Raw genomic sequence first — 17,089 nt, 5'->3', positions numbered from 1 at the left:
AAAAGAAATCTCCAAAACTGTATAAGAATTGCATTGTGTAAACAGCGCTTGAGGAATTTCCCCAGGGCGGTTCTCTTAATTCTTGGACAGCTCTCTTATCAGAGTGGAAAATTTGTAGCCCAAAATCGAACAGAGATCCGGCTTCCCCACGGGTAAGTGGCAATCAACCATAGCTCGCTCTTTTTCCCCGCTAACGCACAAAATACGTTTCTTTTTAGCTGCGATGAGATGCATGGAGAGCACGGGCTTATCACTGGATTTATGACGGGTTCAACTGCTGATTAGAGGCTGTTTCGCGGGTCGCCTCCTCCGATGCCTTTAGAAGAGTGCCAGAGCTCGGAGTAAACGGATCGGATCAGCACCATCCAAGTGAAGAATAAACGCAACGATTACAATTAAGTTCGCACTCGATCTGCTCGAACTGATCCCACAAAGCTGCCGAAAAATGTTGAGGGCGATTCGACAGCGCGCAACAATCGCGCATCCGTTCACCAGGCAACGCCATGTGAGTTGATTCACCTCCCCAATTGCATCCTCAATAAAAGAATGGTGTTAAAGGTCCCATTCATAAACTAGTAAAAGTGATAAAGATGCTTTCGAGTTTTTAAATTTATTTAATTGTATTCTTATGCAGATCATGTAGTATATTAATATTTGTGAAATGATATTGTAAAGTTTAAAATATGTTATATTTAAATATCCTATTAACATCGGGTTTATTCTAAATGTTAATATCAATCTTTATGTTTTCTAGAGTCGTGTTATTGCTATTCGGCGAGAGGATCAGTCTGTGTGGGAGCGAAGAGCTCCTTTTGGTCCCACCCACGTCCAGAAATTGGTCAAGCAGAATGTCAAGGTCATAGTGCAGCCCTCCAATCGTCGTGCATATCCCATGCAGGTGAGCATAGCTGGAACTTGAAAATCCCGTCCACAATCCATAAGACGTAATTTTCCACGGCCAGTCGGCAACGGATTTATTGAGTCTGCGGCTAATCGCCACTGGAAATCATATCGGTAGTCAGGCCAGCAAGTTGCTGTATATGTAGTACATAATGGCACACACGCCCCCCAAGTGCTGCATCATAAATAAAAACTCGGATGATAAGCCTCTCTATATGGAGCTCTAAATTTGGCAATTGGCTGGCCTTGGAATCGGGTACAAAACAAACGAGGAGGAGAAAAGCCAAAGTTTATCGTTAGAAGCAATGATTCCAAGGAATTTATATACTATATTTAACTGATTTGTGGTGATGATAATGTTTTATAGGGGGCACGTGAGAAGAAAAGATTAATGAGTTTCAAAAATCATAGCTGCAATTAAAAAGTAATAACAATAAAAAAATTAAAAATGCAATCAAATTATAATCAATTAATTTAATAGTTAATAATAATAACTTTATAGAAGGCAAGTAATTAATTTAACTGAAGTACCTGTTCATAAATCTAAGTGATTAGAAAAACAATCACAATTAATTAACACAAAAAACATAAAATTGTTTAAAAATCTTGAGTACATTTCAATATCAAATAGGTAGAAAGGTTGTAACAGAGATAAAATATTTTAATATGTTGAACATAAAGATTACCATGGATTTATGTACCAAAATGATAAGATAAGAGGAATTCTAACATTGAACAATGTTGTTTTTTCCGGTAAAGGCGTACATGCAGGCTGGAGCTCATATTCAGGAGGACATCAGTGATGCGTCCGTGATATTTGGAGTGAAGCAAGTTCCCATTGATGCTTTGATCCCTGGCAAGACCTACTGCTTCTTTTCGCACACCATTAAGGCGCAGGAATCTAATATGCCGCTACTGGATGCTATTTTGGAGAAGGTTTGGAATTATATATTATCTTCATAGAAGTGTTTTAATTAATTTTCAACAATTTCCTTAGAAAATCCGACTTATAGACTATGAAAGAATTATTGACGGGCGAGGATCACGACAGGTGGCTTTTGGCAAATATGCCGGAGTGGCTGGCATGGTGAACATCCTGCATGGCATTGGACTGCGTCTTCTGGCTTTGGGACATCATACACCTTTCATGCACATTGGACCCGCCCACAATTATCGTAATTCATCGATGGCTCGTCAGGCAATCAGGGATTGTGGCTACGAGATCTCACTCGGCATGATGCCAAAGTCAATTGGACCACTTACGTTTGTTTTTACTGGCTCTGGAAACGTTTCCCAAGGAGCTCAGGAGGTGTTCTCAGAGCTGCCCATAGAGTATGTCCCGCCTGAGGTGCTCCGCAAGGTGGCCGAACATGGAAGTGAGTATAATTTAAAGTATATAATTTACAAAGAATTATTAATCCGTAATTTATTTCAGATCAAAACAAGCTTTATGGCTGTGAGGTGAGCCGATCAGATCATCTGGAGCGCCGTGAAGGTGGTGGCTTTGATGCCAAGGAGTACGATGAGTTCCCCGAACGTTACATCTCCACATTCAGCACGAAGATAGCTCCCTATGCATCGGTTATTTTAAACGGCATCTACTGGGCCGTGGGCAGTCCCAAGTTGATTAGCATTCCGGATGCCAAGAACCTGCTTCGTCCAGCAAACACTCCCTGGCTGCCAACTAGCAAGGGTAGTCCCGCCCTGCCGCATCGCATGCTGGCCATTTGCGACATTTCCGCTGATCCTGGTGGTTCCATTGAGTTCATGAACGAGTGCACCACGATCGACACTCCCTTCTGTTTGTACGATGCGGATAGAAACAAGGACACCAAGAGCTTTAAGGGTCCTGGAGTGTTGGTCTGCTCGATTGATAATATGCCCACCCAACTGCCAAGGGAGTCAACGGATTTGTTTGGAGAACTTTTGGCACCCCATGTCCATGATATCATCAAGAGTGATGCAAAGAAACCGCTGGCGGAGGAAGAGTTCTCGTACCCCATTCAGTCGGTAAGAGCTTTTTCATAATATTTTCGTTCAGTGTTATTACTTGAACTTGTTAAACATCGTTTTACAAAGATGAGCTTATTAATTTATTTCCTTTTTTCTTATTGTTTAGACTTAGAGTGTAAAAAGCTTGTAATCTGCATCTGTTATCAGTTAGCTAATTCCGTTCCTCTCTGCTCATTTTCAGGCTATTATCGCAAGCAATGGTCAGCTGACCGAGGGCTTCCAGTATATTCAGGAGCTCCGAGATTCGCAGAGCCACCGGTCGCGTCACAAGATGGAGGGAAGGTACGAGTCGGACAAGAAGGTCTTGGTCCTGGGGGCTGGCATGGTGTCCGCACCCCTCGTTGAGTGGCTGCACCGCGAGAAGGATGTCAGCATCACGGTTTGCTCGCAGGTCAAGGAGGAAGCCGATCGCTTGGCCCAACAGTATGCCGGAGTGGACAGCGTCTATCTGGATGTGAACGAAAGCACTGGTCATCTGCAGGAGCTGTGTGGCAAGGCGGATGTGGTGGTTTCCCTGCTGCCCTACAGTCTCCACAGCATGGTGGCACGCTATTGCGTGGCAGAAGGGACCCACATGGTCACCGCGAGCTATCTGAACGACGAGATCTCCGAATTGCACGAGGAGGCCAAGGCCAAGGGAGTGACCATCATGAACGAGGTGGGCTTGGACCCAGGAATCGATCACCTCTTGGCTCTGGAGTGCATCCACGAGGTGCAGGACAAAGGAGCCGTGGTTGAGTCCTTCGTGAGCTACTGCGGCGGTCTGCCGGCACCGGAGCATTCCAATAACTCCTTGAGATACAAGTTCTCTTGGTCCCCCAGAGGAGTACTGCTCAACACTCTCTCCGCTGCCAAATATCTGAGCCAGGGACAAATCGTGGAGATTTCTGGAGGCGGTGAACTCATGTCATGCCCTCGCAGCCTGGATTTCCTGCCAGGATTCGCACTCGAAGGTTTCCCCAACAGGGACTCCACCAAGTACGGCTGTCTCTACGGCTTGGGCAGGGATGTTCACACTCTGCTCCGCGGAACCATTCGCTACAAGGGTTTTTCCGCTTCCATTAAACCCATGCAACTCTTGGGACTGATTGATGCGGAGCCACATGCTCTGCTGCATCCCAGTGGACCGGATGTGACGTGGCGCCAGTTGGTCATTCACTTGATGGGCATGTCCGATTCGAGCATCTTTTACGAGAACCTCAAGCAGAAGCTGACTGAGCGCATAGGGGATGTGGATGGCATTGAGAGCTTGGGTCTGCTGGATGATACTCCTGTGGTGAAGCTAAACACTCCCCTGGACACGCTCAGTCACTATCTGTCCAAGAGACTGGCCTTCGGTGGGTTTTGCATTTAATTTTAATCATATTTTCCTATGTTAAATTATACATCATATTTTTAGAACGCGATGAGCGCGATCTGGTGGTGCTGCGCCATGAAGTGGGCATCCGTTGGCCCGATGGTCGTCGTGAGGAGCGCGGCATCAACTTTGTGGTTTATGGCCAGCCCCAGGGTCATTCCGCCATGGCGATGACTGTGGGCAAGCCAGCGGCCATTGCGGCTAAAATGATCCTAGATGGTGGGTTCCCGTACTATCCATTTTTATAAACCAATAACTAATTCTAAATTATCCTATCCTAGGTGAGATCCAGGAACGCGGTGTCCTGCTGCCCTTCACCCCCGACATATATCGCCCCATGCTGCAACGTCTGCGCTCCGAGGGTCTGACTGCCACGGAGACCTCCAGATGGTTGAATTAAGTAGTCTGAACTGATCCTGACCACATTATAGACTTAAGTCTTCAACTTTATTTTTTTGGACTGCCCACCGCGTCGGTGTAAATTTTCTGTCTTATTTATCGCTCGGGTTTTTCGTTGTTCGATAAGAAAGTCTTTACGTTATCTTAATACCTAAATAAGTTTTATGACTAGAGCTACTTGAAGTTCGTAAACAAGTTGTAGTTGTTGTCCAAATTGTGAAGCATGTTTTTTTATGTGAATTAATAACGAACTGAGTGTAAATCATTGCCAAAATGTTGATAAAAGATTAAACATTTATTTATGGAAAAATACCAACCCTTTTTCCTTTCCCTTAATATAAAAATTTTACAGGCCTTTAATATACAAAAATTGATTAGCATTATAAACATTTTCAGTTTATACTAGGCCGTGCATTTCAGTTTTCCATCCCGTTTAATCTTTAAGATTCGATTTCCGTTCGATTTGCCCCCTCGGCGCCTGGCAACCCGATCTGCGAAGGGTTATCTCGCGAACTTGAACTAAAATTGAAAACACGGCTTCGATCTAATTTTAGTGTTCTATAAAACACGCGCATAAAGCAGCATGATGATCCGATCGGATCCGTTTGCGGGCGGTCATTAACGTGTATAATTGTAATAAACAACAGGCCACAAATCTCCCTGAAATTATTGTCGCCCTGCCTGTGGAAATTGTGGAGCTTGAGATTGATAACCTCTCTCTGTCGGGCAGCAATTTTGTTGCTCATGGAGTGGGAGCGTTTTACAAATTTTAATTCACATTCATTCAATGCGAAATACACACACAATCGCTTCCCGATAAGATTGTACGGGCTAGTGATGCCAACAAAGCGAAGTTCAGGTTGGTGAATATATTACAACATCAGTATAAACATTATTTCCAATGTTCTATAGTTTTTCAATACTTTTTAAGTCGACTTTTGAATTCAGAATCTCACAAATTTCGTTTTTATATTCCGACAGAATAATAAGCAATGAAATAAAGACTGAGATCTTGGGAAGCAATCTTTTAAAAACTTATATTATGATAGTATCTTAATTTTTTGTACTGCTTTAATTGATTTTATTGCTAAAATAAAAGCTACATGCATTGAATTTCTCAAAAAATGTATATAAGATATGTTTTTATGTAATTTACTGAAAATGGTATGGTAAAAACTTTTTGAAAAGACGTTGCTGGATGGGTTTTTCAGGGGATTGGAGTCGAGAAAACCCGTATCAGTCTGGAAAATGCCCAAGCTGCCATCTCTGGTGCTGTGCGCACTGGGATTTGTTTTTGTGGAACCCAAGTTGCAGTCGGCGTCGTGAATTAAGCGCTAGGTCTTCAGGCCTGATAAGTCCACAGTTCCCATTCAGACGCCGGCCCGTCCGGAATATATATTCTCGTTTTTTGGGCAGTACGTCTGCGTGCTCGTCTCCGTCCGGTTCTTCTTCTTTGCCAGTTATACGAGTGCAAGAGTAACTGTTGTTTGCGTGTTGCGTGCAAGAGAGCGGACAAAGCGATTATTTAATTTACCCGCATTCCGCCTTTTAGCGGGGGCCATCGTGTGAACGAATCCGAAAATCGCATATCTGTGTAGATCCGCAGATGTTATACAATATGCCGGAGTAAACCATCTGACCCATACAAAGGTCAAGCCGATACGCGCTAATCTGACTTCCGATCCAAGTGCAAACTCCCCCATCTCCCTCGTGCCGCCTCTTTCCCTGTTATCATCTTTCACTAACTAGTGGAACAGCAAAAACATATTAGAAAAGTACAAAATACAATTTACAAAATGGGCTGCATGCGCTATTTGTCGGAGGCTCATTTGAGGGGCTTCGAGCGCTACAAGGTGAGTTCTTCAAAAAAGGGGGTACGGACTTTTAGACAAGGCCCTTAATGGGTTGGGTGGTAAAAATCAATGTCCCAATTGGGGAACCCACTCCCCTACTTTAGTAAATTCTTATTTATTGTATATAAAGCTCCGGAATGACATAATCTACATTATCGATTTAACCCATTTTCTCTGAATTTTTCGATTACAACATAGAAAACTTCTAAAGTTTAAATTTAGACGACTGCTTGAAACACTCGACAGATCGTTAAATTGTTATCGGTGCTTGGAAAGGCAAATGACTCTATTTAAATAAATAGTTTATTTTTTACTTATAACCATTTGCTATCTTTCAACAGTGAGGTAGATTAGTTTTAGCAGGTTCTTTCAAAACATAGTCACAGACTAAAAAAAAAATGTTATAGCTAAAAAGTGTTTAATTCCGCGTAATTTACGTTAATAAGTAGTCAAAACCTAATTATAAAATTCTTTTTTTTAAATGTTTAGCTTAAAATAGTATCATACCATCATTAATGTTCATACTCGTTAATCACAAAAATAAATTTTTTTTACACCCGGAGAAATTTGTAGTCATATTAAACTTCGTTTAATAAATTATTCTTTGCTAATTCCAAAAATGTCAGTCAAAAGAATATTTAAAACTTTAATATAAAATGCTACGTACAAGGTCTAGATTTTTATTCTTATCTAATCAGCAAACATTGATCTGATCCCGATTAAGGCAAACATTTCTCAATGTGTAAAAACCTTGTCTTATCGGACTACGATTCATTCTAGTTCCGGTTGGTTCGCCGACCAGATTAGTCTACATTTAAATCCATGCCGACCAATTAATCCCGTTTACTGTGTCGAAATTTTTAATGAATATTTTTACTTGTGTATGTCATCAATTAGGTGATAATCAGGCTAGCTTGAACTATCAAAATTTGTAATGAATATTTTTAGTAGTGTATGTCATCAATTAGGTGATAATCAGGCTAAACAAATGTTTCGCAAACGTTCGTTCGAAGGAGGCATTGAACCGTCACGGATTCAAGAGCTGAAGCATTCGATAGATAGTGCGTATTCGGTGGAGGGGTGGAAGTTGGTTACTATCAAATGTGGAATTTGTACTTGTAATGATTACAAAATGCAAAGACAATGGAATAAAGACGGGGCAAAGTATGGCGGTTAAGAACTTGTACTAACAAGTTTTAAGTCGTCAGTATAATGAAAATTCAACAAAACGATAGTGAGAGTACTTTTCAAGGAACTTTCCTAGGTATGAAGAGATATCTTATCAAATCTCATTTAAACGATAGCTCTACCCTGTGATTATGAGTTTTGGTCTGGTTTACGATTTCATAAACGCTTTTTGTACAGGCAACTCAAGTTTAATGAGTTTTATGTTATAGGTTGACAGAAATAATCAGTGCGTGGAATAGAGTTATATTAAAGGTCAATCGGTAATTTAAATCAATATCTTGTTATTTATTCCGTAGTACAGCAGTATAGACACGAGTTTCCTCAGTGTCTACGTGATGCACCCGTTGTGGAACTACTTGGTGAAGGTAATATATAAGAACTTCTTGGCATATGTACATATAAAGTGAAATTAAATATTCCAGTTTGTTCCCAAATGGCTGGCGCCCAACGTTCTGACGTTCGTGGGGTTTCTAATGACTGTCGTCAACTTTATCCTGATAGCTTACTACGACTGGAGTTTTGATGCCGCAAATTCGGAGAATGGCAACACTGTACCCGCTTGGGTGTGGACAGTGGCGGCCATAAACATACTCATTTATTATAATTTGGGTGAGTTTTAAAAGAGATTGGACAATATTTCATAGCTATAAAAATCCGATTTAATTATTAGATGGCATGGATGGCAAGCAGGCTCGAAGAACTGGAACGAGTGGACCTTTGGGAGAGCTATTCGACCATGGATTGGATTCCTATTCAGCTGCACTGATACCCATTTATTTGTTCTCCCTGTTCGGCTCACAAGATTTGCCACCAATTCGTATGTTCTTCGTGATCTGGAACGTATTTCTGAACTTCTATTTAACGCATGTGGAGAAGTACAACACTGGAGTTATGTTCTTGCCCTGGGGCTATGACTTTACCATGTGGGTAAGTGAAGAAAATAAATCTTTTAGGTACATTTTAAATTAATTGTCATTTACGTCAGGGAGTAAGTGGAATACTATTTCTGGCAACTGTCTTTGGACCTGGGATATATCGCTTCAGCATTTATGGTTTTACAATGGCCAACATGTTTGAGTTTGTCCTTATTGGTTCCGGCATGGTCAGCAGTCATCCGATTATCGCCAGAAATATCTACCTGTGAGTTTTTGTCCTTGACTCCTAACTGACCTAGCTTCGGGTTTTAAATTATATCCCTTTGTTTCAGTTCCTATAAAAACAAGACTGGAAAAATGCGACCCATGTGGGAGATGCTGCGTCCATTTTTCGCGTTCGTTTGGCTTTTTGTAATCACTCTTATCTGGTCGTTCTTCTCTCGAAACAATGTGATTAATCTGGAGCCACGTATCCTATGGATACTCTATGGCACGATATTCTCAAACATTGCAGTAAGTACTATTGAAACTTTAAAGTGGTAAATAATTAATAAATCTGCTGTATTGGATTTTAAAGTGCCGGTTAATAGTAGCCCAAATGTCGGACATGCGATGTGATGCCTTCAATGTGCTCATGTGGCCACTGGCCGCCACCGTAGGAGTTTGCTGTTTTCCCTATTACGAGAAGGTCTTTGACACAGATCTCACGCCGGATATCGAACGATGGATAGTCCAGGGTCTCACCATTTTCTCAACATTAGCCCACTGGCACTACGGCTACGGCGTGGTAAGCATTCTATTTTATTGAGCCCCAATATTGTTTGAATTTTAAATTAAATTAAACTAGAACCTAAAAAATATAATTAAACACTTAAATCTGCATATAGAACATTTTTTAATAACCCATCATTAACTATTTTCAGGTATCGGAGATGTGCGACCACTTCCAGATTCGCTGCTTCAAAGTAAGAACATCTAGCAGCCAATCGGGCTCAGATTCAACTCAAAAACTTCTACAGAACAATAACAAAACGTTGAAAAGCCATTGAAATCGCCCACTAACCAAAATCACATCAAAAACGGGGACAACCAATATCAACCATCTTGTGATATAAAGTATATATATATATATATAAACGGGTTCCAAAACATTTAGCCCTGCCTAATGTCTAGGTTCTAAGTGGTCCATACTCAAATCAAAAAACTAAACCGATACTCGCCCCACGCGGTTTCTAATGTGGTAAAGTCCATACGAAGATATTATGTAATCCAAATCCTAATCATAGGCTAAGAACCTAATCGTACTTAACTGTAGGATACGCCTAGCCTAAGTGCATGAAGAGAGCTATTGTCAAAGACGAAAATAACCAGCATGTTAATGATAAATAGCAGAGCTAACTGCATGATCCGATAAGTATTATGTGCCTGGAGACAGCTACTGAATGAAGTTGCTCAACTATGATAAAGCAAAGTGTATGTTCACTGTACCGCCCATCGTATTGTAATTTTCTGTAGATCACTAAATCGCCTGTCGCCGCTGAGGACGAATTGAAGGAGGTTGTGGAAGATCCCAAGCCCTCGGAAAACGTCGAAGAAGTCTAGCACTGGCCTGTTCTTCTGCAATTGTGTTGTGTTTAAACCTTAAATCGTTACCTAGGTACAGTTAAGACAAATCGAAAGTGTTTAGGCTTAAGTTCGAAATTGAAACGAGAATATAATTGTTAGTGCTAAAGAAAGTTCACTGAATTAATATTTGATCATTTTAAGATCAAGACCTCTTAATAATTTCAATAAAAGCTATCTCTTGCAGTACTGCTAACAACTTAAACAAGAAAGTAATTGATTAGGCGTCGTAAAATAATGATTTTATTTAAGATTTAAGATCTACACACTTCCCCAATAGCAAGACCTGGATTTTAGTATTATCTTACAATTTATTTAGAATGCAACTGCCATGGGATATATGAAAATAATTTAGAGAAATTTAATTATCTTACATTATAAACATAGCACGCGTCATAGAGATTTCCCGATCCCCTAGTTCAGCAGCAGCTGGGCGACAATGCTGTTGTCATCTGCCGGATTGGTAGGGTGTAGGCCGGATCCGCTTTCGAGGAACTCGCGCAGCTCGTTCTCCAGATCTCCACCGCCATGCTGCTCATCCGACTCGTCGATCTCCATGGCCACCGGTTGCAACTGGGGAAGGGCCACCGGCTGTTGCAGCAGCTCGGGCAGTTGGACGCGTGGAGAAACCGGCCGAGGTGGAGGTAGACCAGCTGGGGTAAAACCAGAGTTCCTTTAATTTAGATAAAATAAACTAATACTTTTGCATATTGACATACCATAGGACATGCCCATGGCCTTTCGTAAGGCATAGGGATCGGCGATAGCGGAAGGCGGAAGCTTCTTTGCAAGCTCACTGATCTGCTGCGTCAATTGCTGGGCGGTTTGCGCCTCCTCTTGACCAGCGGGCTGCACTAGTCCCAGGTGATTCGGCAAAGGCTGTGACAAACGATCGTGCTGGGTTACTCGCAGCTTCTCGATAAGCGTCAAATTCTGACTGAGATGCTCGTGCATTCGTCGGTTGAGCTCGAAATTCTTCATTTCCGCCTCTATGCCGTCCAAGAAGCTCACATCGATGCCAAGATCGCCGAGAGATTGCAATCGCTTGAAGTCCACAGCGGTGTTTTTGTATTTCTCGTACTCTTGCTCGATTTGCTCGGCGGTTTCCTGCGGACAAGGGGTTTCCTCCTCCTGTTCAAAGCACTTTGAAATCTCGCGTTGCTCGTACGAGTGCAGCTGCATGTTGTAGAGTTCATCCAGGGATTTGCTGTGCTCGCCGTTAGTGAGAATATCCAGCAGACCATTGGCAATTGTCGTCCCATAGCTAGAGTCCTTGGTGAACTGAAGAATACTCTCAGCATATTCCGCACTGGAGGCATCACCATACGTACGTAAGACCAATTGAGTTTCTTCGGCACTCAGAGTGGAAAAGCGGGAATCAAAAGTGGGTGCAAAGCTGGCAAAGGCGCCGTAGCTTAGTGGTTTCACCGTCTTCATGGCATTCCTTTTGTCAGCCTGTCGCACCTGTAGCTGAGTGCTTCCCGTTTGCAGTTTGCCCACCAGATCGCCAATGGTTACTACTCTTTCGGGACCCTCGTTCTCCTCCTTTATCAGAAGATTTAGGGTGGTACTGCCATCCTTCGATTGCCGCAGGAAACCCATCTTTCGGGCATTTTTCTTGGCATTCACCCTCTGCTTGGCCTGTTGCGCGGCATTTTGAACTTGGGCCAGAATCTCCTCCCCCGTCAAATCGTCTACATAAGGCTCGAAATGAGTTTTTGGCGCATTCTCCAAACGCCGCACACGCTTGCGCTCCTCCTCCTCCAGTTGGGCAGGAGTGGGTGGCTCCTCCGCTCCAGTTGAAGCTCCTTCGTCCGCCGAATCATGAGTTTCCCGTGACATATCGTTAGAACTCAATTCAAAGCCAAGTTCCTTAGCAGTGAGCTCTCTCATGTACCCCGAAAGTGGCTTCAGGCTCCTCATTAAGTTCTCCGGTTGCAGGTGCTTCATACCGACTTGGAGCAGACGTTTTGCTGCCTTGTTATAAACCGTATCCACATGGTTGTACTTGATGGCATTCTCACACATCAGTTTGAAGTCATCACTGAATTCGGTTAAAGCGGCATACTCGTGGTCATCGATCTTCTGTCGCATGGTGGAGAAGTCCATGGGTTTGCTAATTATCGAGGAGTAACCGGGCGCCATGTCATCGGTCACGGGCCACGCGAAGAACTGGTGGGGATCCCGCTTTTCGAGGAAGCGCAGCAGGTGCTCCAGTAGCTTGTTTAACGGCGATTTCTGTTGCTTGAGCTTGAGCACACAGCTCCGCGGTTCCCGTCCCGACTCACTGGAACTGCTGGGGGTCTTTGGTGCCTCCAGAGCCTTGGGTGTAAGGGCATTCAGGGAGTTGGCTCCCCCAGGCGTTGAGGGAGAAGGTATCAAGAGCTGAAATGTATATGATATAGTTATTAATTTGGGACTAATGTTTAGATAAGTTGGAGTAACTCACGTCGGGCAGAGGCTTGGTGGGACTGCTGCCCACCATTCCCAAAGAGGAGGATTGTAACGACGAGGAGTTGGGCGAGGAACCCATCAGGATATCCTCCAGCTTCCGCGGTGCAATGGGCTTGGACACCGGACAGTTGGACGGAGAGTTGTCCGTGGTGATGCCTGCGAAGAATAGAATATTCTCCGGCAGCGGCTGTGACTGATCGTCGTCCATGAAGCTGAAGCCATCTTGACTGGAATCCGGATCGACGGCCGGCGGAGCCACCGAAGGTGGGGCGAAACCACTGCAAGCGGCATCGTCGGCACCGGGCACTACATCATCATCCGATCCAGCGTCCCGATGACGATCCCTGCTCCGGTGACGCTTCTCCTTGTGGTGCTTGTGCTTCTTCTCGCGATCCTTCTTCTTCTTCTTTTTCTTCGACTTCTTGTGCCGCTCCCTATGGCCCTGGTGATCCTGAAGCTCCTCGGGAACGGGCGACATCATGGCCTCGGCTGCTGTGGGCGGTCCTCCGTCTACCATTGGCGAATTGGCACTGTACTCCGGCGTGGCATTCGATCCCACCTTGAGGATGAGCTTCAGACCTCGCTGCAGCTGAGCCGGATCCTGGTGCTGACTGTATTCTGTATAATGGGGCATAAATGCAGGTTACTTTATTTAATATATTTTATCCGCATATATATATGAAACTTAATAATGATTGTTACTTTTTTCTCTAAGAAATATCTCTCAAAGTCCTTCTTTATTTACCACTTTATTTTTCTCAGTGTATACATGCTCAACAACAAGCGGCAAAACGTAAGAGCGAGATGGCATGTGCCAGCGGGGGCTCACGTAGACGAATCACTATCTTGGACCTACCTTCATATTTCTCGCGTCGCTCCGATTTGTTTTTCTTGTGCTTTTTGGAGGAGCCCATCTTAGGCCTCCAAATGTAGCGAAATTAGGCGAACCGGTGGAAATTGTAGGTAAAAAAACGAAAAACAAAAATCCGGTGGCAAAAGACAGACGCCATGAGCTGTGTGACCGTTTTTACTCTCATCCAGAATACCAAAGCGCCTTGCAAAAGCCGATATCAGCGGGGTGGTATACAACACTGGTCGATAAGTTATCGTAATGCCTAGCCCTGATTATAAATTATGAATTGATACCGTTAAGAATTCATAAGTTGATGTTAATTCTTAAATTATAATGTAATTCATATCGTATGATTATTTTATAGTTACTATTTTAAAAGTAGTATTTTTACCAGCTATTTGATTAAAATTAATATTCTAAATATTACAGAATAAAGATTGTGGTTACCCTTAGATTTAAACTTTTAAATTCAACTAAACTGGAATTGCTATAAAATTTTTTTACATATTTTAGGAAAAACCATTTATAATATTTTTTTAATAACAATTTCATTATAATTTTAATTATATATCATATCATATTTTTATATTTTTCTTCATTTTACTCGGCGTTTAACGAACTCGACGCTTGAGGATGGGTGCCTTGTTGGCCAGGGTGCTCTGTCGGTTCATCGGAATGGCGTTGGACCTGATCTTTCGTTTGATCCCAGAGCGGCGACGGGTCGGGGTCATCGTGCTTTGGGGGCTTCTCTGCTGGACAACCGTGTTCTGGGGATTGGCCTTTTGAAGATTCGCCTTCTGGGTGGCACTGAAGACGGTGCGCGTGGAGTTCAGGCTCTGCAGGGAAGTGTCCAACTTGGTGCGAATCCTGTCCAGGTCAGCCCGCATCCGCTGGATATCCAGGGCTATGGTCCGCCGATCCCTTTGCAACTTCTTGTGCTGCTGCAACATGGTCTCCAGCACAGTCTTCTGCTGGATAACCTCTCGAATTCGATGATGCTGGTCGAAACCCTTGGAACCCTTCGACCTATGGTTCACAATGGCCTTGATCGCCGCCAGTGACTTGTCATTGCTTTTGGTCGCCATCCCATGGGCACTGACCTTCGAGGAGTTGCCACCGCCCTTTATGCGTCCCGACTTGTTGCGTTTTGGATGCTTGTACACTACTTTCGATGGTAATGGAGGGGCTACTCCTGGAGTTATGGTCGGAATCGCCGCTACGGGCAACGGCACCTTTGGTCGAGGTCTTCGGGGTGATCGAACCGCTAAGGGGACAAGGAATCTTAATCATTTTCTAGAAACAAATTTAAACCAAGGTGTTACTTCAGTAGTTCCAGAAAGTTTTCCAGTCTTCAATATAAGTTATTTTTTAATATTTAATATGGATTACAAAATATTGGGTTTTTTTGGTATGTGTATTAATGAATAAGGGGTGGACCATTATCTTTCTTTTACTAAGAGCTTTAATTCGATTACTAAAAATGTATAGCCGACTCTAGCGTAATTTCTTTTTAAAGATTATTAAGATCCTTTTTTAGATTAAAATTGTAATTGTAATTATTTAAATGTGTAGGAATTATAAAGTACTAAGAACTAAGTACTATCATTCTTTTGTGTCTTTTCCTGAAAATTCTGTAATTCGACTTATTTCCACCCTAGAGTCTGAAGTTTCCCCCTGATAAAAGGCTTACACTTCATGGTCGAGTGAATCCTTGCCACCATATTGTCGTAGGTCTTCCGGGTGTCAGGCATCAGGTGGCGTCCTGGCATTTGGGTTGATCTCAGCGAGGCCTTGATCCTGTCCCTCCTGGCCAGCTGCGACAGCCTGGTCTTGTCAGGATCCTCCTGCTCCCAGTCCTTCCGCAGCTGGGTGGTTAGGATGTGGTGCAAGGCCAGTCGATTGGTCATGGTCACGCTCTTGAAGCTAGTGGGTCTTATGCAAATTTCGAATTTAGATAGCGAATTTAGATTGCCAAAATGGTTAAAAGAGAGAACGTAGAATTTTTTTTACAAACGATGCCTCATTTTATGATTTTAAAATAGTTTTAACATTTTTTTGATAATTTTAGCTAAGGTAATGTTGATCTTGAACATGTATATCTGAATTGAGCTCATTATAGTAAATATTTTAATAATTTTTCTAGATTTACAGAATATTATATGATTTAACAGATTTTAAACAAATTTTTATATTACATTACTAATACATCTTCAATATTTTTAATTCTATAAATATTTCATTTATCTTGAAAAAACTTTCAATTGATACTAGCTAGTTCATCTTTTGGACCTAAAGATGGCTGTTGATGTTCTTCCGAGCCAACTGGGCATAGATAGTGCCATGTGGCTTGTCCACAGGGATGAAAACTTCGTTATTATCGCCTGGAGCGATTTTCTGGAACGGCTTCGTATCGAAGTTGAAGTAATGCTTGTTCGGCATGGTCATCGATATAACCGACACCTGCGGCAGGACATCCAGGACCTCTCTTTCGCTGAGATACAAGGTGTGCTGAACGGAGGGCGACGACACGCCCACCTGCGGATCGCCGGCAAAGTTGCGGATAATTATGTTTTTGACCGTTTGCCAGGCCTTCAGAAAGTCCAAGCTATCGGTGTCGGTATATTCCCAGGAGGAGTCGATCACAGTGCTAAAAATTCGATCATACTGATCCGGCAGAGATCTGAACTCATCGTTAACGAAGTTTACAAACGAAGACTGTGTCGTCTTCAGGACTCGGAGACCCTTGATTCCAGTGATGACCGTTTGTTTGGGATCTGGAAGGTTTTAAGTGGGTGAGTTTTAATTACTTAAGATACAATTTTGTTATTTATCTCCATTACTAACCTGTCCTCCTCACAACCACGTCGCAGTAGTGCAGGGCGGTGGGTGTGAAAATAAAGGCGTGATTGTGCTGTGATCGGTCGTCGATCGAACTGAAGTCACAGCTCCCCGGGGTTCCCTTCTCACACTTCCCATTGATGGTGGTCCTGGTCTCATCCTGGCAAACCCGCTGCCAGGGATATGCCTCCACATGCACATGGGCCTCCTCCACATGGGAGTACTTGTTGATAAAGTGCTTGGCTAGGAGAAGGGCAAACTTTTCGGGACTCTCGATGCCGTGCTTTTTGGCCAACAGATATACGGTATTCTTTTGCGAATCGGTGGCCACAATATCCGAGTTGTTACCCTGGTAGTAATCTTTCTTACTGTACAGCTTCAGGTGAGTGCCCACTTCGAACTCCTGGATCGTGTGCACGGGTCCCTTGCGACTGACATGAAGAACCTTAACCGCATCCTTGCCGTATCCGTGATCGGTGATCTCGTACTGATAGGGTTTATCATGACCATCCATGCCGGGTGACATCTTTTGGCTCTGGGTCAGCACATTCGGCTGTCTGAGGGGTGTTGCAAACATTCTGACTGCAATCACTGTAACTTTGATACTGATGGCCATTTCAGTACCGCTCCCTCTTTTTATATCAGAATAATCTGAATAACATCACGAATGTAATTGTACTTAGGGATCTCGTCAAGAGATTTGGTAGAAAGATCAGGAAATCATATATCATCACTC

General features: G+C 43.1%; 5 protein-coding genes across 6 annotated transcripts; 2 read left to right on the top strand and 3 right to left on the bottom strand.

Annotated features, from left to right (window-relative positions):
- The first annotated feature begins 243 nt into the window (after nucleotides 1–243).
- Nucleotides 244–4,981, top strand: LKRSDH (lysine ketoglutarate reductase/saccharopine dehydrogenase). The gene is made up of 8 exons (XM_017081579.4): nucleotides 244–505; nucleotides 755–898; nucleotides 1,660–1,836; nucleotides 1,898–2,276; nucleotides 2,336–2,910; nucleotides 3,095–4,250; nucleotides 4,313–4,489; nucleotides 4,552–4,981. Exons 1-8 carry the CDS (start codon nucleotides 446–448, stop codon nucleotides 4,668–4,670), a joined length of 2,787 nt encoding a protein of 928 aa, XP_016937068.2. The 5' UTR covers nucleotides 244–445; the 3' UTR covers nucleotides 4,671–4,981.
- A 1,048-nt stretch (nucleotides 4,982–6,029) lies between these two features.
- On the top strand, nucleotides 6,030–10,412 carry LOC108020903 (ethanolaminephosphotransferase 1). 2 transcript variants are annotated; one of them, XM_017089320.4, is made up of 9 exons: nucleotides 6,030–6,522; nucleotides 8,007–8,075; nucleotides 8,133–8,319; nucleotides 8,381–8,637; nucleotides 8,696–8,850; nucleotides 8,918–9,098; nucleotides 9,163–9,372; nucleotides 9,509–9,550; nucleotides 10,101–10,412. In XM_017089320.4, the coding sequence occupies exons 1-9, from the start codon at nucleotides 6,466–6,468 to the stop codon at nucleotides 10,185–10,187; spliced, it is 1,245 nt and encodes a 414-aa protein (XP_016944809.3). In that variant the 5' UTR covers nucleotides 6,030–6,465; the 3' UTR covers nucleotides 10,188–10,412. The 2 variants fall into 2 exon arrangements, 1 of the variants encoding a protein (XP_016944809.3); XR_005014302.3 differs by having other exon boundaries at nucleotides 6,031–6,522; nucleotides 9,509–9,825.
- Nucleotides 10,413–10,499: 87 nt separating this feature from the next.
- Nucleotides 10,500–13,705, bottom strand: Brd7-9 (Bromodomain containing 7/9). Its single transcript, XM_017089319.4, has 4 exons — nucleotides 13,519–13,705; nucleotides 12,658–13,280; nucleotides 10,928–12,593; nucleotides 10,500–10,861 (listed from the first exon to the last, which is right to left on the bottom strand). The coding sequence occupies exons 1-4, from the start codon at nucleotides 13,574–13,576 to the stop codon at nucleotides 10,623–10,625; spliced, it is 2,586 nt and encodes an 861-aa protein (XP_016944808.1). The 5' UTR covers nucleotides 13,577–13,705; the 3' UTR covers nucleotides 10,500–10,622.
- A 387-nt stretch (nucleotides 13,706–14,092) lies between these two features.
- Nucleotides 14,093–15,574, bottom strand: LOC108005935 (uncharacterized). Its single transcript, XM_017069362.4, has 2 exons — nucleotides 15,206–15,574; nucleotides 14,093–14,779 (listed from the first exon to the last, which is right to left on the bottom strand). Exons 1-2 carry the CDS (start codon nucleotides 15,420–15,422, stop codon nucleotides 14,127–14,129), a joined length of 870 nt encoding a protein of 289 aa, XP_016924851.3. The 5' UTR covers nucleotides 15,423–15,574; the 3' UTR covers nucleotides 14,093–14,126.
- A 45-nt stretch (nucleotides 15,575–15,619) lies between these two features.
- Uro (Urate oxidase) lies at nucleotides 15,620–16,978 on the bottom strand. Its single transcript, XM_017069347.4, has 2 exons — nucleotides 16,360–16,978; nucleotides 15,620–16,289 (listed from the first exon to the last, which is right to left on the bottom strand). The coding sequence occupies exons 1-2, from the start codon at nucleotides 16,967–16,969 to the stop codon at nucleotides 15,805–15,807; spliced, it is 1,095 nt and encodes a 364-aa protein (XP_016924836.4). The 5' UTR covers nucleotides 16,970–16,978; the 3' UTR covers nucleotides 15,620–15,804.
- Between the last annotated feature and the right edge of the window lie 111 nt (nucleotides 16,979–17,089).

This window comes from Drosophila suzukii, chromosome 2L (genome assembly GCF_043229965.1).
Source record: "Drosophila suzukii chromosome 2L, CBGP_Dsuzu_IsoJpt1.0, whole genome shotgun sequence".
NCBI classification, from domain to species: Eukaryota; Metazoa; Arthropoda; class Insecta; order Diptera; family Drosophilidae; genus Drosophila; species Drosophila suzukii.
Note: the sequence above shows the minus strand (reverse complement) of the source record. Positions and strands in the feature narration are given on the sequence as shown.